The 24,091-nt window shown below is 36.2% G+C and overlaps 2 protein-coding genes across 2 annotated transcripts in view; one reads left to right on the top strand and one right to left on the bottom strand.

Annotated features, from left to right (window-relative positions):
- Positions 1-9,774, top strand: part of AGPS (alkylglycerone phosphate synthase) — a 92,296-nt gene extending 82,522 nt beyond the window's left edge. The window contains exon 20 of the mRNA XM_004674493.1: positions 9,568-9,774. Within this exon, the coding sequence (XP_004674550.1) occupies positions 9,568-9,689 (122 nt within the window). The 3' untranslated portion in view covers positions 9,690-9,774. The remainder of the gene's footprint in view (positions 1-9,567) is intronic.
- An 11,281-nt stretch (positions 9,775-21,055) lies between these two features.
- Positions 21,056-23,168, bottom strand: LOC101629660 (tetratricopeptide repeat protein 30B). The gene has a single exon (XM_004674492.2). The coding sequence runs from the start codon at positions 23,166-23,168 to the stop codon at positions 21,171-21,173; it is 1,998 nt and encodes a 665-aa protein (XP_004674549.1). The 3' UTR covers positions 21,056-21,170.
- Between the last annotated feature and the right edge of the window lie 923 nt (positions 23,169-24,091).

Here is a 24,091-nt window from a genome sequence, read left to right as displayed (position 1 = left end):
CCTCCGGGGCAGGCGGGAATCGAACTCATGCGGAAGTGGCTTTAGTTTCTTAGTGCAGTGCTTTAACCCGCTGCGCCACCAGGGAGGGCCATAGGTCAGTTTTAACTCTGTTTTTATTCTTCCTGGATTGTAGTTTCTAACATAGTGATAGTATCAGATAATAAAACAAATGCAGTCAGATCATATTACAGTTAATATTACAGTAAAACTCCTTGTATAATTTATATGCTTTCAGGTTTTATCAGTTTATAGATCTTTATTTGTTGAAAACTATACAAATCTTGTGAAATAATTTATTTTTAGATATTCATGGTTTGATGTTGAATATATAAAGACTTCACTGCATATTAATTTATTGAGTTCTGCCCATTTAAATAGAAATCTTTTATTTCTGACATATGTATCATTTTGTTATTTTCTATATAGTCAAAAATATGACTGCATGGAAACAAACTTTAACCTGATTTCCTCTGGTCCTTAGAAAAAGAAACTAGGAAAACCTGACTACAAATATTGTTCATACATACTGGTAGTTTCCCTTTCCTCACAGTTCTCTCCAAACAGTTAATATCGAAGTGAGGGAGGACTCAGCCCTAAGCCAGTTTGTTCTCTATATTCTCCCCTTTCCTCTATGGTTATCTCAGTCCAAGGATTAAGACACTAACCTGTTTATAGGCTGATAAATGCCTTCCCAGATACTAGAAGGAATCCCCTCTAGTTCAGATCACTGTTAATACTCTAGTTCTAAATTCACTGTTTTTGAAACCCTATGCTACTACTGCAATAGTCTCTTAACTGGTCTTTCTTGCTCCCCTATCATTTCTTTTGCTGTTAGAATAATCTTTCTGAAAAATCAGTGTCTTCTCTTCATATTCACAATGAAATCCAAATGCCTTATCAGTACTTTCATGGAAAAATGCTGTCCTCCTCTCTCATTACTTTCACTTCTAGCATCATTGTCCTTGCTATTCCTCAGACTGACCAATGCTCTTGCAAGTCCTTTGCCCATTGTCCCCTTTTGTTCCAATGTTCTTTCTTTTGTATTTAACTCAAATATCTACATGACTTGACTTTACCCATTATTTAGATTTCTGACAAAAAAGGTTACCTTTGTAGAGATGTCTTTCTTGTTTTCTGTGTAGTTTCAGTATCTGCAATTACTGTCTTATTAGTTTGTTCTTTTAACCCTAAAATAGTGACTACTTGTTCTGCATAGTCAGTGTTCAGTGAATATAGGAAGTGAGTGGATAACCAGTTAAAGTGCTCACAGAATTTGGGGGCAGTTTTGCAAAATCTTAAAAGAGCTTTGAATCTTTCATATTAAGATAGCTGTTAGAATGCTTATTCAGCTTTAAATATTTAATAGTCAGGCCTTGTTTGAATAAAGGATCATAGAAACTCAGTTTAATTCATAATATATGAAGGAAGGTGTTTTATTGCTGAATCAGCTTTTCAGTGAAAATAGGGTAAAATAATATGTAGTTCTCTATAGCTTCATAATAATGGCCATTTTAATGTTCTTCCATAGATGCATTATGTATTGTGGACTTCATTCAAAGATTGTCTTAAAACAGAAGTTTTAAGAGATTTGTAAACTGAGGGAGAGAACTTTGAAATCAAATATATATGTGATTTCTGACTCTGCACTTATATATGTGACCTTAGGGAAATAACTTCTCTGAATTTCAGTGTTCTCATTAGCAAAATGAGAATAATAGTACCTGCCTCATAGATTACTGTAAGATTTAAATTTGGCAATGTTTATAAAGCAGCTAAATACCTTGCATATAGTAGATGCTTGAAAAATAGTAGCTTTTTAGAAAAGTAATAGCATAGTACCAAGTAGATTTGTTTTCTTAAATCCTTGCTGGAACAACATTGAATGAAGTGTTAAACTTATTTTTTAAGAAAAGATCCATACATTCAAAAAGGATATTATGATTCAACACTGGTCTTTTAACAGTTTTTTATCAGTGGCCTACAAGTTGTCTTTCTATGGGAAGTTCTGTTATAGTCTATATTAAAGAGAAATAAATTACCTTTGCATTCTTGGCTATAGAATTTGCTGTAGAAAAAAAAATAATTTAATTCCATACATGCTCCTCTGCATTGTCTAATTTGTAAATTTCAAGTTTTTGTGTTGTTCAGTATAATTTTATAAAGCAGATGTCTTCCTATAAATGTTTAGGAGTGGTTTTGTCCTATTAAGGAAATTAGTGCTAGAGCTTTTGAGAGATCTTTAATGTGTTGAAAAGATTTTCCTTATTTTGCACCATGAATTTAAAACTCAAGTTGACCTCATTGTAAGTAGAATCGTTATTTACTGACCTTCAGGCAGTGTTTTAACTCTCCACTACCACTTTTGAGTTCCAGAATAGGAGGACTTGGGGGTTGGGAAAATATTGATGCAATTTCTTAAAGGGTTTGGCCTGTAATTGTGATTAATAGCAGTTGCTTTCACTATCTGGAAACAGACAGGCTGGTTTGTCTGCCTACAATCATGCTGTGATAAATGGAGCTATTTTAACTCTGGTTTTGTGTATCAAAGAAAACAGATGTAGTCTGGAACTGGAGGCTATAGGAAATATAAAGACTGCTTAACTTAATCTTCATGGTGGCTTGTTTTTGTAACTGACAAGCTAGTCAGTTTAAATAGCAGAGTTTATATCAAGCACTTATTTAATTTCACTTTATGACTTAAATTTTTGAGTTGTTATTTGCTTAAATTATACCTAAGTTCTTGTCAGGAAGTTAAAAAAAAACCACTTTGATTAAATATAACCAGTCTTGATTCATATATTGGTTATCTTTGCCTGACCAGAATTTTTTCCTATTGTTTAGGGAGTAATTATGAGACAGCTGTTCTTAGCTTTTTTGGTGGTCTTTACAGAATTCAGTAGTATCAAAAACTTTTAAAAGTTAAAAAACACAACTCAAAAATATGAGGGAAAGATTGGCCGTGAGGCCATTTGTTAAAAACCTTTTAATGTGAAATAAAATACATGCATATTGGAAAGGAATAAACAAGAATGTCTTATCCCTGTTTGTGGATGACACAAGTGTCTATGTGGGAAATCCCACCCAACCCACAAAAAAAATCAGCAAGATTATAGAATATAATAGTTTTTATATTTTTGTATATTACATAATACCTATAAAAATTTGTGTATTTTCTGTATGACAAACACATTGAAAATAGAAGCTGAAATTTAAAGCACAATACCATTTACAGTTGCTCCAAAGAAAATAAAATAGGCATAAATTTAATATAATTTAACAGTTTGTTAACAAATTTACCAGTTACATATCTGTATATTAAAAACTACAGAATACTGCTGAAAAAAATCAAAGTTAATGTAAAGAAATTGAAGAGAGTGTGCTTAGGTTTGGTAGAAGACTGGAAAAAGTAAAGAGGGCACTTCTTCCCAAATTAACCTGCCTATCTAATGCAATTCCTATCAAAATTTCAGCAAGATTTTTTATTAAAATAATGATTATTTTAAAATGTGTATGATATGCTTAGTGAGATAAGCCAGAAAGAGAAAGAAAAATACCGGATGGCTTCACTCATAGCAGGAGTATAATGGACCAGGCGAGAAAATAACAAAAATAATGAACAGCCATATACCAGAGACATTTTGTAGGGGGTGGAGTGGGGAATGGGATCAAAAACGAGGGGGTGGGGAGGTGGGGAGGGAAGTGCATGAGATTATGGTGATGGCACACGGGTGACTTGGTGATGGGAAACCCGCGGGGATTACAATTGAGATGGAAAAAAAAATACAAAATGATAAACTGTTATAAATTTTAAAAAATGTGTATGATAAGGCAGAGGAACTAGATAGCTAAAATAATTTTGAAGAAAGCACAAAGTGATTGCAATCAGTCTATTCCAAGACATAGCTACATGAAAAGGTAGGCTATAGAGTGTGAGAAGATCTGTTCAGACTGCATATCCAACAGAATCTGTACTACAGTGTATAGAGAGAGCACTCACAACTCAGCAGTAGGATATAAACGATCCAGTTATGAAATGGGCCAAACACATGAAGAAACATTACACCAAAGATATACAGATGGAAAATGATCAAATGAGAAGATATCTATTAACATCATTAGCTATTAGGGAAATGCAAATTAAAATCGTAAGAGCCATCACTGCATATCTGTCAGAATGCTAAGAAAAGAACAGTGACAATATCAAATGTTAGTGAGGATGTGCAAAAATTGGACCAGTCACACATTGCTGATGTGGTAAAACAATGTGATGGTTTCTTATAAAATCAAACATGCAACTACCGTCTAGCCCAATAGTCATATATATGGACTGTTATATCAGAGAAATGAAAGCTTAAATTCACATAAAACTTTTCCATGAATATTCATAACAGTTTTACTCATAATTACACAAAACTGGAGACAGCTCAGACAGATGTCTTTCAAATAGTGAATGACTAAACAAATGTGGTCCATATATACCATGAATACTACTCAGCAATAAGAAGAAACCAGCTATTGATACATGCAACAGCTTGGATGAATTTCCAAGGAATTATGCTGCACAAAAAAAAAAAAAAAAAAATCAAGTATTAAAGTTTACATACTATATGATTCTATAATGTTTTTGAAATGAAGCAATTATAGAAATAGTGGTTTCCAAGAGTCAACTATGGGGAGGAAATTACTTTTTTATATTTTTACTAAAGTAAGAATAGTTTACAGTACTGTGTGTTTCAGAGGTGTAGTATCACACCTCTCCAGAGGTCACTACAACACACCAAGACACTGAAAGTTCTTAGCCTAGTCCATTGTGTGCCTTTCCAATTTTCTCTCCTTTCATAGCCTCAGTTCTACAGATGTTTAGGATTTGTTATTGGTTTGGTTTTATCTAACCTTTTCTTTCTTTACATTCTACATATAATCCTATATACACTATACAAATATATTTGTCTTTCTCCTTCTAACTTACTTCACTTAGCATGATTCTCTCCAGTTCCAATCATGTTGCTGCAGATTACAAATTATCTTTTTTTCATAGTTGAGTAATAGTCCATTGTGTGTGGGTGTGGGTGTATGTGTATGTATATATATATATATATCATAATCCATTCACCTGTCTGAGTACTTAGGTTGTTTCCATAATTGTCTACTATAAATCATGTCTCAGTGAACATAGATGTACATGTATACATTTGTCAGGTAAATACCTAAGAGTGAATTGATGAATCATATGGTGGAGCTATTTTGAATACTTTGAGAAATCTGCATACTGTTTTTCATCAGGGACCATATTATCATCTCTGATGGTAAGTGATGATGGGCATTTTTCTTGTTCATTGACCATTCATATATCTTCCTACAAGAAGTGCCTATTTAGTTCTGCCCATTTTTGGATTGCTTTCCTCAAATTCTATTAGTTCTTTGTAGATCTTGGATATCCACCCATTGCCCCATTATGTTGTGGCATGGAGTAGGGTGTCTTTGTGATAGTTTCTTTCACTGTGCAACTTTACAGTTTGATGTAGTCTCAATGTTTATATTCTATTTTTGTCTGCTGTTTGATTTTGAGTCCACAAAGACATTACTAAGGCCTACAGTATGGAATGTTTTACTTAAATTTTCATCTATGCTTATTAGTTTCATGTCTTACATCCGTGATTTTTATACATTTTGGAGTTAATTTTTTGTGTATGGCATGAGATAGGGGTCTATTTTAATTATTTGCCTGTACTGTCCAGTTTCTCCATACCATTTATTGGAGAAATTTTCCTTTCTCCAGTGTATATTCTTGGCTCCTTTACTGTAGATTAACTCTTCCTACAGGTAGGGATTTATGGCTAAGAATGATGTTTTTATTTAAATAAGACCTGTAGGTTAGTACTGAGGAGGTATCCAGGATGTGCAAACTAGAACTTCTAAAATACAGTCATTTAAAATAATGGTTAGGTGGTTTTAGCTTTGACTAAATTGGACTACTGAGCTCTAACCTTTGTAATCTTGTAAATGTACAAGATTTTAAAAATGAGTATATAATAAATCTTTTCAAAGTTAATATTCATAATTCAAAAAGGTTTTAATTTATCTAGCTGAAAAGAACTTTAGCTAGCACATCCCAGAAATATCTCTTAAAATGGGACTGTTTGGTAGTTTTTGCTGTCTTTAGTCCCTTAGACTGCAAAGAATAGTTCCAGATCATTGTGGTGGCTAGGCTTACCATCCACATTCATCCTCTTCACAAACAGCACTCCTACACCCTTACTTCTTTTTTAATGTGTGTTCTCTTTTTTTTTGCTCTGGATCATACTACAGGATACTTTCTTTATTGGAGCTTTTAGCAACTAGAGGGGAATGTTGAATCTGTGATACTAAAAACTACCTTTAAGTGTCCATTTCCTCTGTTCCAGAAGTAAATTTTTTAAATGTTCTATTTATTGCAGAACACAAGGTACTTGTTTTACTTTGTCTATAAATACATCATTAGAAATAAATTTGTAAAAAGGTGAACTTCACTTTTAATTTAAATAGAAACAGTTTTCTCCCATTAGTTTTCTGTGATTTTCAGTATCTGGCTGACCTGTTTCTTGTATCTTTAAAAGTACTTTTAAAACAAATAGCTAGTTAAAGTACTTCGAGCATTATGTATTTAGAATAATAGTCAATTGTGATTTCAGCCTCCCTGTCTTGTTTTGAAAAGTAGTAGACTTGGTTTTTGTTAACTCTAGTGTTGACTTGGGCTAGGTTTGTACTCCTAAAAAATCAGATGTCAAAGGAATGTAGTTGAATATGATGAAAATAATTACGAATATTCCACATCAGATAATCTGTGTGGGAGATGAGTAAACTTCATGTGGCTTTTCAGTGGATAACTGTCACATACAAGCATTGTGAAGTGATCTTAGGCCACCTTTTATTTGCTGTTTTTAATCATTCATTCACCCTTCCACCAATAAAACATAAAAATCAAAGTTTTAGTTTTGAAAATGACCTCTAGAAATGTTTACTATTTAGTTGTGCACACATGTGTTACATGTGAACAGTGGGGGGTAATCAGCTTATTTCTAAATGTCTAGCTGTAGAAATAAAAGCTGTAAAAGGAACGTAATTGTTGTTTAGTTCTAGAATAAAAGTCTTCTATTTTGAATTGTGGTCCTTATTTAGAATGAAGGCTTTGGATGTTTCGTTGTTACTATTTTGATTTGAGACAGCCACAGAGAGTCTAGAGTTTTTTGAAGACTATCTTATTGTAAAGACCATTGAGCATTTTTACTTAAAATTGTGTGTTTATTTGTACTTCCTATAATGTAGTTGACTTAAATTGTTAAGCAAAACCAAACAATTTCCTGGCCCCTTTCATTTATAATTCATGATTTCTAACCTCAGTCAGAACACTGTTTTCACTGACAGAAGCAGCTCACAACTTCTGCTATCTAGGAGTTAAATTCTTTCATCAAATATGTTTATGAGGAGCCACAGCTATGCCGACTATACTGCCCTTTTTTTTTTAACTTTCTAGTTCACTAATCAAATGTATGTTAGATTGATTATTGTAAAAGTATAAACCATAGAAAATTTGACAAGATAGATGTGTAAATTATCCTTCTGACAGAACTAATGATGCACTCCAAGCACCTTCTGTTTTCCAGCGCTTGGTGAGTGACTTCATTAAATATGCAATGACTATTGGGTGGCTTCTCAGACAATGGTTCAGTTCCTTGTGGAATTGCATTATTACTAGAGGTGTAAAACCAGGCAGACAAGCTAGCTTTTGGGCTTCCTGCTGAGGTTCTAATGTGCTCCATCTCGTTGGAGCAGTTGTTTGCAGTCTTTTCAGGACAATTACATCCATAACCACAGGACACATTCAGTGAAACTATATTACAGATAACAGTGGAGATTGGCATTGACTGCATTTCACGCCTCTCTTTTGGGCTGCATTAGTGTGGGGAGCTTATATATGCTACTTTTACCACTCACAGAGTAGTTACTTTATCCCTTTTTTTTAATCCCTTAGAGCAAAGCTGAAAATAACTGATTTGTAACTTTAAGTTCTTACAAATCAAAATATTTGAAGTGAAGAAAACTGTATAGATTCCAGTCCCTTTGCACATGAAAAAACAGACTGAAGCATGGAGAGGTGGGTTGTCCCTTAGGAATATAGGTAAATAGTAGGACAACCTGATGGAACATTGTTCAGATGGAACAGTGTAAGAACTTACACTGTTTAGGTTCTGGTTTTAGATATTTTAAGCAAAATTTTTCTTTTTAAATTAAAAAATCCACATTCTGCCCCATCTCAAGATCAGCTGTGCTTTTTAATTTCTAGAAGTCAAGTGGAAATATTTTGCTTTCAGGGACATTATTCTATTTATTGTTTGACATTTTGGTAGTTTCCTGAAGAACTATACTCAAAGATGGTTTGAGTTTAAAATGGTCTTTACGTTCCCAAAATGCAGATGCAATGGTATCACCACAGCCTGATAAATGGAGTTCATTTTAGAATGACAAGCTGAATACTTTAATGAAAAAAGGTTTCCCATTTCAGTTGGCCAATTAAATTACTGTTGATGACTTTGGATCATTAATGAACATTTGGGGAAAATGACCATTTGACTCCAATTATTACAATAATGTGTTTCAAAAATACTAACTACAAACAATTTTACCCATAAATTAAAAGATTATCTATTTTACCTCAGATAAGTCAGCAAAATATAGTATGTTAAACTTTCAGAGTTCTTTTACAGGTTAAGTACATAACCTTTCTAATGAAATTGCTACTTTAAAATGGTTACTTTTTTCATTGAGTGCCTTTTAAAATATAATTTATGCTGTAACCATTATATTACTTCATTATTCTCAAAGTAAATTAGCAAGATCTAGAAACAAAGAAAGAGAACATTACACAGGGCATAAAAGCAGAAGCATAAGTTTAGTGGATTAGGAATTTATTTAGTACCCAAAAAAGTCTCTAATAAGAAGAAAATATTCATCACTAGGGAACATGAAAGTTTATATAGAAGAAATATGAAAAGAAAATGCAAATAAAAAGCTTCATGATGATTCTTGCTAAAACCCGTTAAATTTTCAAGTTAAATTTTTTTAAAGCTTTTATTCTCTTTATAAATAATTTCACAGAGACAGACTATCACTTTTGCTATATACAGCCAACAAATTCATCTGAGTATGATGTTTCTTTTGTTAGAACTTAATTTTCTTTGAAATTTTGGCATGTTTTGGTTAAGGCAGTTGGTGGGGTTTTTACAAAGGTATGTTTTTCTCATTCTGCTGTTTGTAAAATAGGGCAAAATTTCAGCCCAAGCTTCCGCCATCTCCATTTTATAGTTTACAGAGAAAGGAGACACTGTGGAGCTTGGGCTTCCCCTGGGAATGCATTGGACTTAATGAGCTTGATAGTCTAGTGGGCTCAATAAATCAAATAAAGCAAAACATTTCTCATTTTTGAATAAAAGCATTTATCACACAGTGTTTGTTCATTCATGGTCATAAGATTGATTGGTTCTCAGTATCATAGTGTATATTGAAGCGTTTTTGATTTTGTTTTTCCAGTCGGCAAGTTACGGAAGCAGTGGCTAAAGGAAAGTATCTCTGATGTCGGCTATGGGATGCTGAAGTCTGTCAAGGAATATGTGGACCCCAATAACATCTTTGGAAACAGAAACCTTTTATAAATCCATCACTATTGTTACAAAAAAAGTAAAAAAAAAAATTTTTTTTGAAATCTTCAGCTATGGTTATACCAGTAATCATATATATATATATATATCATGGACTCTATTTCAGCCACATTTGTTTATTGGTTTAAAGTAAGTTTGTTTCATTTGTAGCTTTTTTGTTTGTTTGTTTTTGCATCTATGGATTGACAAATGGTATTCCTAAATCTCTCTCATAGTAAGTGTTATCAGTTTACAGCCAACTGGTTGTCATTTCAAATTTTAGTCAGGCAGCACAGTGTGTTGTTATTTCAGAGGAAGATGTTGCCAGCTGTTTTGTATTGGTTCTTCCTCTTGGGAACAAAGGTGGATTTTGGTGTCATCTATTGCTTATCTAGCCTGTTATTAAAAGGATGTTTTTGACAAGCAAAGAGCACATCCTAGTGTGAGTAGGTAATTAAAGGAGGATCCTCATTAAGGGAGTACAGGCAACCTGTTATTTAGGATGCCTTCAGTTCTGTAAGGTGTTTGACCTACATTTTTCTTTGAAATTAGTTAACAGCTATAAAACCTTAAATCATCATAGACAAATTATTCTGTTAGGGGGACATGTTTTTGTTCTCCATGTTTCTATTTCTACTCAGTGTGAGTTGTATTTGTGTCACTGAGGTAATCTATTGTTGTATGCTAGTTCATTCAAAATATGTTTTCTAGGAAAAGCCAACTTATCACTCATTCAGCCTGAAGACCAGGTTTACCAAGAATGAATGAATACCTTTTTTCAGTTTAGAGTCCTAGTGTTTCTGATTTCACATTCTTGTTGCTGAGGTGCATAAGAAGCTGCAACAGGAGCAGAAGAAGGAAGATTCCTTACACTTACTATCTCCAATTCAAAGAATTGTTTGGCTAAAGAAACACAGTCCTCATTCAGCTATTGAACTTGAAGTCCTCAATATTTTCAATGACAGTCTTTTTTTTAATTAACCCAAACCTAAATTTTCATATAAAAGTAAAGTTTCAATTTAGTTTTTAATAATGGTTTAATGCCTTTTTTTAATTACTGGTTTAACCTAAATTTAAAGAAAATGTAATGTATTAATACATGTACCATAACCAAAAGTTTGAAATATTATATTTCTTAAATCATAGGAAGAACATTAATCACACTTAGCAAACATTTTTACATTCAACCTGAATATTAAAATAAATGATTACTTTAAATCACTGTCTGTCAAAGTTCATGATTCACATTTTGAGATGGATTCTTTTCTTAATACAATACCTAACTTTTGATAATTTTTTAAAATTAATATTTGATCAGATAATGTAAAGTGAAAAATGCAGATGATCCTTTAAAAGGACACACTGTCTTTGTAGCAACAGCTCCAAAGTATTTTTGGGCAGTTTAATACCTTTTATATCTGAAGTAGCCTTAACCCGAAAAGTGAAAATTTAAAATTAACAAGATGGTATTTTTAAGACTTCAAAATAATAAATCATTTTTAGCTAATAAAATTGGCCTCAAACTAATAAACTTAAATCTAATAAGCAAATCAAAATTAAATATTTAGTATAACAACAAAAATATGTATCTTATTTGTTAGAAACTGCTTTTCTTCATTAGTGATTTATTTTTATTGATAAAATTTCCAGCAGATCTTTGCTTGAAGTCCTTGATATTTAAAATACTTGGATAACTGGTGAGGAAAGTACACTTGCCTCTAGAATTACAAAGATCTCAGCTTTATAAAATGCATCTACTCATGAAGGTAATTTCTCTAATTGGTGATCAGAATGTAAGATTTAATATGGTCTAATTTCACTGGAGTGTATTCGTATTTCTGAGTTTTTTTTTGTTTTTGTTTTTTTTTTTGTAAATAAAACAGATTCGTAAGCAGATCCATTCCTTTGCTTATGATTGTTATAATGTTCTTTCCCAGGAGCTCAGATTTCAGCAACCTCAGAAATCTGTATTTGATATTAGGAAACATAAATGTGATAGCCAAAATTGTTATATTCAGTATTCTATGTGAATTTTATGGAAATTAGAGATTTATGTCTTTATTTTATCTTCTCCGATGTATGCAGGACTCCCCAACCTTGATTTATAGTGATGACTACATTTTGTAATTGGAATCATTTCTATAGGGATCATTTTGAAACACACGAACCCTCATCATTGTGGTCCACTCTGACTTAGTAAATCAGAATGTCTTTTACTCAGACGTTTCTGGGAGGTACCTCAGCATATGTTTAGTATCTCTGGAGAACTGGGTTTTGCATATGTACAGAAGCACTTAAACCTTGCCTCTGATTTTTGAAATATCTGAAACGGTTTCATAGAAGCCCAGAGAACATTGTGTAAGGCCCTGAACTCATTTGGAATACATTTAAGTTTTAAAAGCTCATAGTCATGTTGGTTTTCAGTGATGCAGAACAATGACTTGTCTTTCTTAAATTAGTCATATTTCTAATGTTTCATTTGCTGAAATCAAATTTGGGTTGGGGTTTCAGTGGTCATTGGAACTTGCTGCTAGTAAGATACTGCATTGAATATTCAATATGAATAGGCTTTATGCCCCCTAGAGAGAAGCTGTTGCCTTAATGTTTGGTTCAATTTGCAGTACTTAAGTGAATTTAGTCTTATGCTGAGTAATTTGCGCTTTTTTAGTTTAGTAAGATTTGTAGAAGCCACATGTTTATTGTGCATTTTACTAGAAAGAATGAAGTTTAAATTCTTCATTCTTCTGAGGAGTTGGCAGTTTTCTTCCTAAGTGCTTACACACTCTAGTACTATTATTAGAAGTTATTTTTAACTTTTAGAAGCTGGAAGCCTTCTGGAATGCATAGCTGTATTGATATATTTTGGAAAACAGGAGCATTAAATGTTGAGCATCCATCAGTGTGTATACTGTGCCAGATATATAGGTGGTTGCACGGGAAACCTCTTTTTCAGAATGTTCTCTTACTACTACTATGTCCTACCTTGCATTTTTGAAAATACCTTTCTGCATGTTGGCTCCGGAGATTTTCCTTTGTCATGTTCTTAGCCCTAGCTTAGCAAAACCCTATGGTCTCAAGCAAAAATGTGTTATCTTGGCTATCCACAAACTGCCTATGCTGGTGTTTGGGGCATAATAGAATTCTGTGGGAAGCATATCTATATTTTAAGAAACACCAAGATAGGATTTAAGGTCAACTTTTATAACTCTGTTAACCACGTAATCTTTAGCAACTTTTATTTTAATTAGGGCTTAGCTCATGGTGAGAGAAAAGCTGAAAATAACACGTGCCAATTTAGAATTGAAGAATCCAGAATTGCCTTGGCTTTATTGAATTATGGAAACTTGGCTTTCATGAAATTCAAAAGTTTCATGTTTCAAACAGAGTCTCACGACAATATACTCTCCTATTCTTACTAATTTCAGTATCCTGCAAAGGACGCTACACATTAATGCTGAAATCAGCAAGTGTAAAAGATTTTTTTAATTATTGAAATAAATTTATCTGATATGAAGGATGTAAGTACTCAGCTTCCTGCTCCTGAAGCCAGTGTTTGTCTTTAATATATAATTTAACTGTAAAAGCTATTTGTAACATCAACAGCTTAAGGAAACTTAAAATTAAATGGACTTAGGCCTAAGAGATTTGTTTTTGTTCAAAGGGAATGTGAAGCCACTTGTTCTTCTGTTCACATGTGTTTTCCTTTCAACTTTATTCATCTTCATATTTCTCTTGAGTTGAAAATAGTAAGTCGAGTCTTACAAGTTTATTAATGTAGCATAATCAAATGCAATCTAATTATAATGAAATCCCTTTGGATTTATAACTAAGTATATTGTTAGCAAGTTTTTATCACTCTAGTTTTTAAACAATGTTATATTCCTAGGAGGTGTTTAGCCTTCTGTGAACCTGAAGCATTCTCATTTGAGCCTTGGATTCTCCTCGCAGAATGGGCACTCTTATGTGCTCTTTTAACCACAGCAGTCCTTAACAGGCATGAGTAAGGGTCACTGATAATAGAGCACTCAAGCCAAAGAACCATCACAGAATTAAGTACATTTAGTCCTGTGAACATGTAAGATTTCTTTTTTAGTTCACAAATACACTTTCTTTCTTTCCCCTGAGGAAGAAAATTAGTACATTGTCATTAAGAACATTTTTCAGAGATTCTGAACTAATGATTGTAAGAAAGAAAAAAAAAGTTTTAGTGTGGATTTCTAAGCAGCAAATGCACATTCTTAAGGCATCTTATTGTTGGCAGTGTTTTTCATGAACAATGTGAGCATCCAGTAAAACATGTGTAACCCTTAAAGTAATGTTGTTCACATAACTAAAAAGAACATGAAATGCTTGTACTGGTATACAGTTTCTATAAATAATTATTTTTTGAGCTACTTAAAGAATATCCCCCAATGCTCACAGTGCCTTGTTGGGATTTTTTTTCCATGAAATAGCCATTATTTAAAGTGAGTGGGAGAGGATAAGTCTTTAAGGACAGGTGGTTTAGCAGTTCAAGGCTATTCCTCTTCAAGAACATGTCAGGAATTAAGTAGTTATATGTAAAGACACTAATAATCTTTTCCACAGCGTTGGTTTGGATCACGTATTCTGTCATAATGAATTGTACGGTGGCTCTGTATTCTCACATGCATCTTTTCAGGCGATGGGATTATATGTATTTTTGTTCTGACATTTTCATTCCTACTGTCCCAACTTAGTAGTCCTAAGGTGTGACTTAGTGGATGTGGTGTACTCATGCTGTCCTTGAGACACCCACTACTTGCTTTTGGATGTTTGCTCACACAGCTCCTTGAGGAGCGGGGCTGGGCCGGGGGTGGGAGGGTGGGGGCCTATTCCCTGTGTTTGTCAATCCTTTTTTGTGTGATGGTGCCTTCAGAATAATGAATATTTCTGTTTCTGGACAATGATCAATCTTATGAGAAATATGTGTAGGTTATATTTCTTAATTTTTGTCCTCTTTTGCTAAGCCTGTGAAATACTTTGGCTCTGATACAACTTGACTTGAATAATATCTTATCCTGAGTCTTCCTCCAAGGCAGTACATACTCCTGCCAGTACTGTAGTAATATTTTGGGAACCACATGTGGGTAAGCACTTGTATGTAAGCCATTATACTGCTGTAACTAATGCGTACAAACAGTTCTTCTCTTTACATTTATAGTCTAAAAGTGGATATGTAGTGGGAAGGAGAATTCCTGAGAGATTCTGGCATAACTTTATCAGTTCAGACTGAGCCATACTGTTTTCTACAAGGGCTCAAACCGTAGTCTGTATATTGTGCTTTCAATGTATGTTTAAATTCTTTTATTGCTTTTCTTAGACTGTACTGTTCTCTAAGCAAATGCCCATGTGTGATTTTTACGATGTGCTGGGAAAAAATAAAACAATACCAAAATCAGTCATTGTTACAGAATTATTGCTTATTTCAGGTCCATTCCATCTAACTTTTGTTGGCAGCATCAATCTGTATTCAGAGACAATCCGAATGCCATCAGTAACCTCTCTCGTAGTGACGTCTGTGTCTATAGACACTGACTCTGTCGCTGTCTATGGCTCCCACACCGGAGAGGTTATAGCTGCCTGGGCTCTGAAATGACTGAGGATCAGAACTATTGAACCTACTCATCGATAAGTTTCAATAACCACCACCCAAAGATTTTAGTGCTCATATTACTTAGTTAAAGCAATTTTCTGCCTGACTGATAGAAGCTTGAACAATGAACCTTAAAAGTCATCTTCCCAAACAGAACTGTAATCTAACATCCCCACTGCACCCCATCCTCCTCAGGTCACAGATTCCCAGTCTTCCTAACATTTGCTCTGACCAAATGAGAATGAATGTATTACCTTTCTAGGAAGCTTTGTCCAACTTCTGAGATATTTAAGTATTAAGAAGTTCTTGTTTATTAATAAGATTGAAATCTCCTATCCATACAGCTCTGTCTTTGTAGTCGTAATGAACTGTTCAGTTGTAGTGTTGAAGGAATCTCTTTAGATATCTAAACATAAACCTTTGCACTATCAGTTCTAGACCTTTCACCATCCAAATCTCACTCCATGTGTGTCCATTGTTCTTAATGTGAGGTATATGGGCCTGAAGGTTCCAGGGCCCTATTTCCCTTCTTGTCACTAGTAAGCATTTTTTGATGTACATTGCACTGTTATCTTACACTGAACAAATTTAACAAAGCTTGGCTTCTCTGCATGTGCAATTTTGACTACATTCCCTGGTGGTTGTTTTATTTATTTATTTATTTTAAGCTTACCTTTATTAAGATAATGTTTTACTGGATTTCCAGATATTCAGAATTTTACTGTTACTCAGAATATACTTGTCTCATCCACCTTTAGGTCATGAGTAGAACTGAGAGACATGCTTCCTAGATTATGGTGCAAAAATTGGCAGATTCCTAGAGTACATACTGTATCAGATAACAGATCCATGTAAGAACATCCAGGGTTCAAATAGCTACATTTCTGTGTGACGTGCTATTGACCTTATATTTTCACATGTTGTCCACAAATAGACTTTTCAATGAATCAGTTTTATGCCTGCCAAACATTAGGCATTTGTAATTACGTGGATTTTAATTTATCAATTGCCAGCTTGAAATGCTTTGATAAAGTTTGTGGCTCCCATTGCTGCGTTATCCTTTTGGAAAAGCAGATGAGGTCTTGCTCCATCCCATTCCATGTTTGCTTCTGTTTGGCCTCCGGCTATATCTCTTTATTTCAGTGTTCTCCCTAGCCAGTTTTCTGCTGCCTTTCTTGTGTGTTCTGTTAATTGGGCTCAGTATTGACTGATGGATCAGCCCTGAAATACACTGTTGAGTAGTTCTGTTAGATCCTTTCTACCATATTGTGCCATTGTTAGCATTAAAATTTGTCACTATAAAGCTATGAAGTAACTTAGAAAAGGTAGAGTTCACAGTGGGAAGAGTTAATAATGCAGAAATCTTGTGTGTACACCAGTTTTCTCCACCAGTCTTTCCTCACTTGGGTCTACTTGCTGCTTTAGGGAAATGAAAATTTCTGAGGTCCCTTCTGATTCAGTCTCATTATATGTGTTTTTGCTGAATGCTACCCTAGAATTGATATTTTACTTAATTCACCATTTACTGGTCAGACGTTGGTGTACACTTAGGCCTAAACCGGAGTTCATGACTGCTTTCACAGCCCGGTCAAGTGGGTAGAATAATCTCATTTTTCCTAGTGAAATAACTTGAGGTTTAGGGAGGTTAGCTCCCATTGTTAATACTGAGAAGTGGTTTTCCAGTAATACGGAGGCAGATCTGACTACACCCACTGCCTCTGTGCTGGCAGCATCACTGTTCTATCTGCTTGTGCTGGGTAATGGTGATCCACACGGAAGTTCTTCAATATTTGTTGTTGCCCACCACAGATGGGCAAGTAAGGAAATGGAGTTCTTTATGACTCCTAACTGTGGAGTGGAAGCTGTTATCTTCATAGTACAAACCATGACTTATCAGGAAGCCCTTTGTCTCAGTTGCTGTCCTGCTGTGTAAATGTTTACTCCTTAGTGTCCTGCTAGGAGTTTACTGTGAAACTCTTGAAAATGCTGTATTTGACTTAATAAATTTGCATTTTTATAACTTTAATGTACTGTATTCCTTTGAGCCATACTGAAAAAAATGTGAGAATAACCTGTTTCTATAAGTTGTAATTCTTCCCATAGAGAAACTGAAAATTGAGAGAGCAGTTTAAAGAAATGTTTTGTAACCTAGAGACTATCTAGATTCTTGGCAAAGTGACACTTCCTTAAAACTGCTAACTTAAGAATTAAGGCTGCTGCTAAGGGATTTGAGTTACACTGGGATACTCACAATTTGAATATATCTTACTGCTAGAATGAAAGTTAAAGCTTAGAATCTAGTGGTTACAGTTGAGTGGTTGGACAATTATGAAATTCCTTGGAGACTTCTAGCACTGTGAGCTGTTGTGCAAGCAAGGATTACAGGGAGTCAGACTGTGACTTCCCAAAAGCTCCCCCGCCAAGCTATTTGCCCTTTCTTATCTCACATTTCCTAGTAAGCTTATTTGTTTGAGGATCTATACCATCACCTTCTGGAAACAAATTGTTTTATTTAACCTTAGGCCAAACCTATCACTGACAATTGTGTATGCGTTATTTCACAAGGTTTTCCTTTTGAGTTCTGAGAAGCCATCACTGTAGGTCCTATATCATCCCTCTGGTTTGGGGTATCATCTTTGATGACGGGTACTCATTGCCCTGTGACCTGCCTCTATTTCCAGTTTCCTCAATTCCCAGTTGTCTGCTTCTCATGATCGGAGTAGAGGTGTATTGTACATCTGACCTCACAAATGGCATTAATGTGAATGTCCATGCCACAGCTGAGGCCAAGTTCAAAGAGGGGCTGTCAGTAAGGAAGGTAAATCCTTTGGCAAGTGTGTTATACCACTGATCAAAAGAGTCTGCTTGGTCTTTCTGTTGCAGGCCAACCCCAATGTGAAATGGGTTGCCCGACTCTGGATCTTCGCCTGTGTGCTTAAAAGGGACTTATAAGACTGAACCACAGACACACAAAAAAGTAACAAAGGGTTTATTTACAAAACAAGTGTCAAAACCCATGAATAAGGGGTTTTGATTGAGGTCAGGGTGAAAGAGAGGGACATAAATTGGTGAATGTGTCCTAACCATTGTGCTAAGCTGCAATCCCAATGGCACCCCAAGAGCCAGTGAAAAGCCAAGAGAACCCCAGGGCCCATATGTCTAGTTATATCCCAAACCTAGCTTCTAAACTCCACTCTCAGTTCCCAGCAATCCTCCCTTTGGTAAAGAGGACATGGGATTTGTAGTTCTTGATGTCTTGGATCTCTTTGGTCTGGAGTGGGGGTAGAGTCCATTAAACTTGCATTTGTGGAGTTCATCAGGGCATCCTTTCTCGCCAACAGTTCTGCAAAGAAATCAAGTTCTTGTTCATGTCTGAGGAAATGGAAAGAGCTAAATATATTTTGAGCCCATGAATAAGGGGTTTTGATTGAGGTCATGAAATACTGGATTTAACATCTGATCCCTTTAAAATACTCTATGCAGATAGCATCAAGAAAGTATTAAGGAACAGAAGTTTAGAAATATAGGGAAATTTTTTCTTGTAAAAAAAAAAGGGGGGGGTGTCTTTTAGCACCTAATGAGCATATTTTAGAAGCATAAACTCAAACTTTTCATTGGAGCTTTAGCAGTGAAAGCCTTCATTCAAATGTCAAAATATGGAGTCATTGTAAAGTCAATTAATGACCTGTTAGTACCAATAAGCAGAACAGAGTATTTTGAAGGTAAGTTTAAAAGAAGTATATCCTAAAAAAAAAAAAAAATACAGTACATGAGAGGGAGTTAGGAATGCCCTCACCCTTCCCGGCTGTCTCTAGCGCCCCCACACCTGGCTCACTGTTGGTGTGGTTCCTGAGTGTCTGCTGCTGCCAGTCAGCAATCTGTCATTCCGAATGGGTGCCTCTCTGGAGAGCTGGCTAAAAAGAGCCAAATGCCATGACTATCCCTCATTTCTTTACTTGGTGGTAGTAGAACTTCCTGGTGCATTACTGACCAGGAAATCCCAACTGCCCAGTGGCAAGGGGTTAAAAACTGTCTGAAAAGCTTTTTATGCTCTGAAAAGCTAAATTACACATATACGCAAACCACAAACACACAGCACCTGGGTAAATAAAGTGTGACTGAATAAAGGCCGGGCTATATGCAAAAGGGAATCTGGAAAACATTTGCTTTGGGGTGGTTAACATTACTTACACTTTGTGCTTTTTATTTTGTTTGGGGGAAAAAAAGTTTAGAGGAAATGTGCAGGAAAAATCAGTATTTTAACTATTTAAAATAAGATCAGTTCACTTACTTTCCAAGCCTTCAGGGGCTCTGAGGTTTGAGAGGGGCACAAAGCTACTGCACAAAGAAATAACATTTTCTATTCAAAAGTTGTTGCACAAAGAACATTTCTCTGACATATTGTGCCTTGGGATGCACTGAAGAGGTCATTAAACAATAATTGTTTTCCAAACATGGACTTAATATATGAGTGGTAAATGGCATCAGCTCATATACTTGTTAAAAATAGTATAAATTCAAAGCCACTGCATTTTATAAGAAGTCAAATTTTCTTTCAGATGTAAGAGCTTTTGAGCAACCAGGTCACACTACAAAGGATTTATGCTGTGCATACTCCATCTGGGTACCTGTGGCTGAGTGGTTTCTCCTTGAAGGAAAAAAATAACCCCACTATGGCAGGGGTTCACTATGCTTCAATAGAAAGCTTCTAGGCTATACCATAAGAAATGTCTGCATTTATTAGTCAAAATACTTTCAAAATTAGCGATTCCATAGAATTCTTATATAATACTTTAGGGTTTTTGTAAGCCAGGTCAACAGAGGGGTGCCATTTCATTTATGAAAAAAGGATTTAGAAACTAACAATAAAGGCTTTGGACCCCTCAGTAACAAAATGCTTCCCCTCAGTAACAGAATGCTTGAGCAGAAAGCATGGGGCTCCTACAATGCAGACTGGGCATGAAACGAGCATGATGATCTATCAGAGAAGTTCTCAGAATTCACCTTGTCATGTAGGATGGGGGAGGAAAGATGGAGAGAAGTTTGGGGTCATGGAAGAGTGTAGCAGACTTTTCCTTATTTGAAAGGTTACAAGGGAACACCTTCAGCATTAACATCTTAATTTACAAACACATATAAATCAGTTCTCAGGATCTCTATGCTACTAGTCAGTGTTAACAGATAAAAGAGAGCAGAGGTATTATGATGAACAGATGTGCCCAATTCATGAATTCAAATTACTAACAATGGAACGAGAAAGCCAGGTAAAACTACTCTTGGACAACTGTTTATTCGCTCTATACCATAGCACCATAATTATGTTGCAGGCACAGTATTTCTCCATAAAATTTGCACATTATAAAAAAACATAACCTAAGAAATTTCAATTACATAAAGCATTACGTCTATATTGAAAAACCCTACTGAAATATAAACTCTAAAATGTGCACATATAAACATGAGGGTAAGTTGTGATAACAGAACACACAATCCCTGAAGATACTTTTAAAAGCTTAGAAATCTACTTTAACTTCTGAGTAGCGGGCTTTGTAGTATCATATCCCTGGAAAATGTAATTCTTGTACAAGAGAACCTCGCACAAGAATTAGTATCTGTGCAAGAAAGCAGATACTAAAAACACAGGACAAGAAATACAGGCACTACAAGTTCTAGTAGAAACAGTTTTAAACATTTTTTTCCTTTGAACTTTTATAATTGTCAAAGTTCTTATATAATTTTGTGAAGATTTTAAAACCAAAATAAGCAATTATTTTTATAAATTTTTAGTGTAGAAAGTTCAACATAAAACAAACATAAATGCTAAATGCAGATAAAACAATATAAAATCTAGATCTAAAACACCTATAACAGTCATTACCATACTATATATTCCATCCTATAATCTCATAAATCAAGGCTCTTAACTGTCTGGATTCATAAGTGACTGTATTCTTCCCAATATGCATTCTTTCTTCTTCCAAGGGTTGTTCAATAATGGCAGGTATGTTCCTGCCATAAAATTCGCATTGTTCTAAAAACTGGATACATTCTTCAATTACACTGTCACGCAGCATGATCGTGTGTTTTGACATATTTTCTAATAAGGACAGGAAGCATCTTTTGGCATAATACCAGGTATCAGTTCCTAGTTTTTTATTATAAGGTTCTAAGCTTTTGATAACCCGGGAAATACCAAAGTCATAGTTCCCTTTGGCACAGTAAAGTGTCCCTATGACCAGATTCACAATGCAGAGGTGGTAGACTTTCTTGTCCGGTTCATCATAGGAGAGCTGCTCCTCCTCCTTTTCAATCTTCCTCATCAACTCCTCTGCTTCTTCATTCTGACTTGTCATAATATATGAAACACAGAGGTTAGCCAATACAATAGCACTGACATGCAGGATATTGTCATAATGCTTCTTGACTATGGGCTCATAAAATCCTATGGCTTCCTTGTATTTGTTTTCCTGCATGAACAGAACATGAGCCACATTCAGCTTCCAAACATCGTGGTCACTACAGAACTCCACAGATTTGCGGAAGATCTTTTCTACCATCGGGTAATTTTCAAGGTTCCAATAGATTTTTGCCTGGGCCATCAACACGGGGATATACTTCTCAAGGGTGTCATCATATTCATTCACTGCTTTTTTCACAGCTTCATCATCTCTGTTGTGTCTTGCTTCCTGTACTTGCTTAGTAAGTCTCCGGAGCTGTTCAGTCAGAATCCCTGCTAGCCCATCAAGCTTAAGGAAAGCCTCTTCAGGAGCTGTCTGACATGTGATCATGGCATCCAAGAAATCATAGAGATAGGGCGTGAGGTACTTGTAAGTCAAGTGGGCATTTTCTGCCAGGACATCTGCTGCCAGATCAAAATACTCATACTTACAGTAGAGCAACAGCAGGTTGCCAAAGGTCTCTGGGGGAAAAGGGTTCTGTTGGAGCAAAAACTGTAGCTTTTCAAACCCTTCTGTAGGCCTGGCATCCATGTTCATTAGCGCCTGGTTGTGCAGGGTCACAGGATCTAACTCTTCTTCTGCCCTAGGTGGCATGTCAGTGAGGGCTTCCTGGGCAGCCTCATAGTTTCTCAGTTGATATTCGACAGCGGCCTTGAGGTTGAAGGCTTCCACCAGAGCAGTCTGGTGAAGGACTAGGGTGTTGCCCACACTGCGAACATCAATGCCTTCAGTGGTCATGCCCACACCTAGCTCTGGGTGCTGGCGGATGCCATGCTCAATAATGTCAGCGATATGCTTCAGGGCTGAGGCATACTGTCGGCTACTGTAATAAGCCAATGCCAGATTGTAGGAGAGATCAGGCCGGTAGCCTGAAGCTTGCAGTGCCACAAAGAACTTGGAACACGCGGCTTCATACTGTCCCTCCTTGTAGAGTAAACAGCCCAGGTTGACCTGGCCATCGGGCTCATTCTCACCCCCACTATCTTCTGTCCCTTCCCCACTCAGCAGCTGCTCCACCAGGCTTCTGGCCCCGGGCAGGTCGCCCTCACTGTACTTGATCGCAGCTTGCAGACGAAGCACTCGGTTGTGATAGGCAGGGTTGTCCAGCAGGAGGAAGGCGACCCGGGTGGCCTCTGGATAAAGGCAGGCTTTGTAGAGCGCCTGGGCCTGGTACAGGCGGTACTGCTCCAGGTCCGGGTGCAGCTGGCCCAGCTGTTCATAGCACTCGGCGGCCAGCGCGAACTCCTGCAGGCGGTAGTAGCAGTAGCCCAGCAGCGACAGGCCAGCGCGGCTCCTCGGGCTCCGCTGGAGCTCTCCGCCCAGCAGCTGCACCGCCTCTGCGTAGCGGGCATCGCGGATGAGCCGGTACACCACGGCTGTGTACTCCCCATCGGGGATCTGCGCACCGCCCAGCCCCGCCATAACCGCCTAGGTGGCTGTGCGTCCCAGTTACCACGGCAACAAACTAACCGGAAACGGAAGACTGCAAAGAATGTTTGGGGGAGGGAGGTGCGATATCCGAAAGTTTTTTTTTACAGCAGTTGGATTAAGTGAGAATTGGAAAGAAGTCACTGTGTGGCTACCAAATCCGGTGTGACCCACCAAAACTCCAAAGTATGAGGCTGAAGAGCGGAGTTAAACTGGGAACAGGAAGCGGCACCACACAGTTCCTATACGGAAACTCTATCCCGGCAGGCTCCGCTCCACGTTGTCACCGCTGCGGACTTTGTGCATGCATTCTGGGAAACGTAGTCTTTTCTTTGCAAGTCGGTTTTTACCGTCCTGGCCCTCCTGTGTGAACACTGATAATAAGGTTTGTGCCTGTCCTTTGTGACACATTGACTTTTGAGGTGGAGGAAGTTTTGAAGCCCGAAGTTCCTTTCGTTTTTGTTTTTGTTTTTAGCATTTTTTTGTGCATACAAATATTGTGGGTTCAAATTTTTTCATAGCGAAAGTGTAGGAATGAAAAAGGCGTTCTCCCGAAATTAGAGTAGATTCCATTTTGTGGCCATCCTTGAAGGCAAATATCCTAAAAGCAGAGCGACACAGTGACTAGGAGACTTTAATTTTGTCGTTTTCAGGGGTCGAGAACAGAAAAGAGTGCTTGTGGATTTTAGCCGGTACTGAGGAGATGATTTTATTTCCATACATCTCTTGACTACCTATACCATAACAACAAAGATTATTATTAGCATGCTTTAGCATTTAAAGTTGATCCTACACACTGCCTTGATACTGCAGATTTCACTACCAGTTAGAAACATTGGAGAAATCTCATCTTTTCCAATAGAGAAAAAAAAAAAAAATTAGAAGACTCCAAGTTCTCCTTTTAGCATGCATAGTTA

Source organism: Condylura cristata, unplaced genomic scaffold, assembly GCF_000260355.1.
Source record: "Condylura cristata isolate star-nosed mole 26May11 unplaced genomic scaffold, ConCri1.0 scaffold00002, whole genome shotgun sequence".
Classification (NCBI taxonomy): domain Eukaryota; kingdom Metazoa; phylum Chordata; class Mammalia; order Eulipotyphla; family Talpidae; genus Condylura; species Condylura cristata.
The sequence above is the reverse complement of the archived record's forward strand: the minus strand, read 5'-3'. Positions and strand labels throughout refer to the sequence as shown.

Bases quoted from the DNA above. Each gene is read 5' to 3' on its own strand.
- LOC101629660 (XM_004674492.2), bottom strand. From the start codon at position 23,168: ATGGCGGGGCTGGGCGGTGCGCAGATCCCCGATGGGGAGTACACAGCC.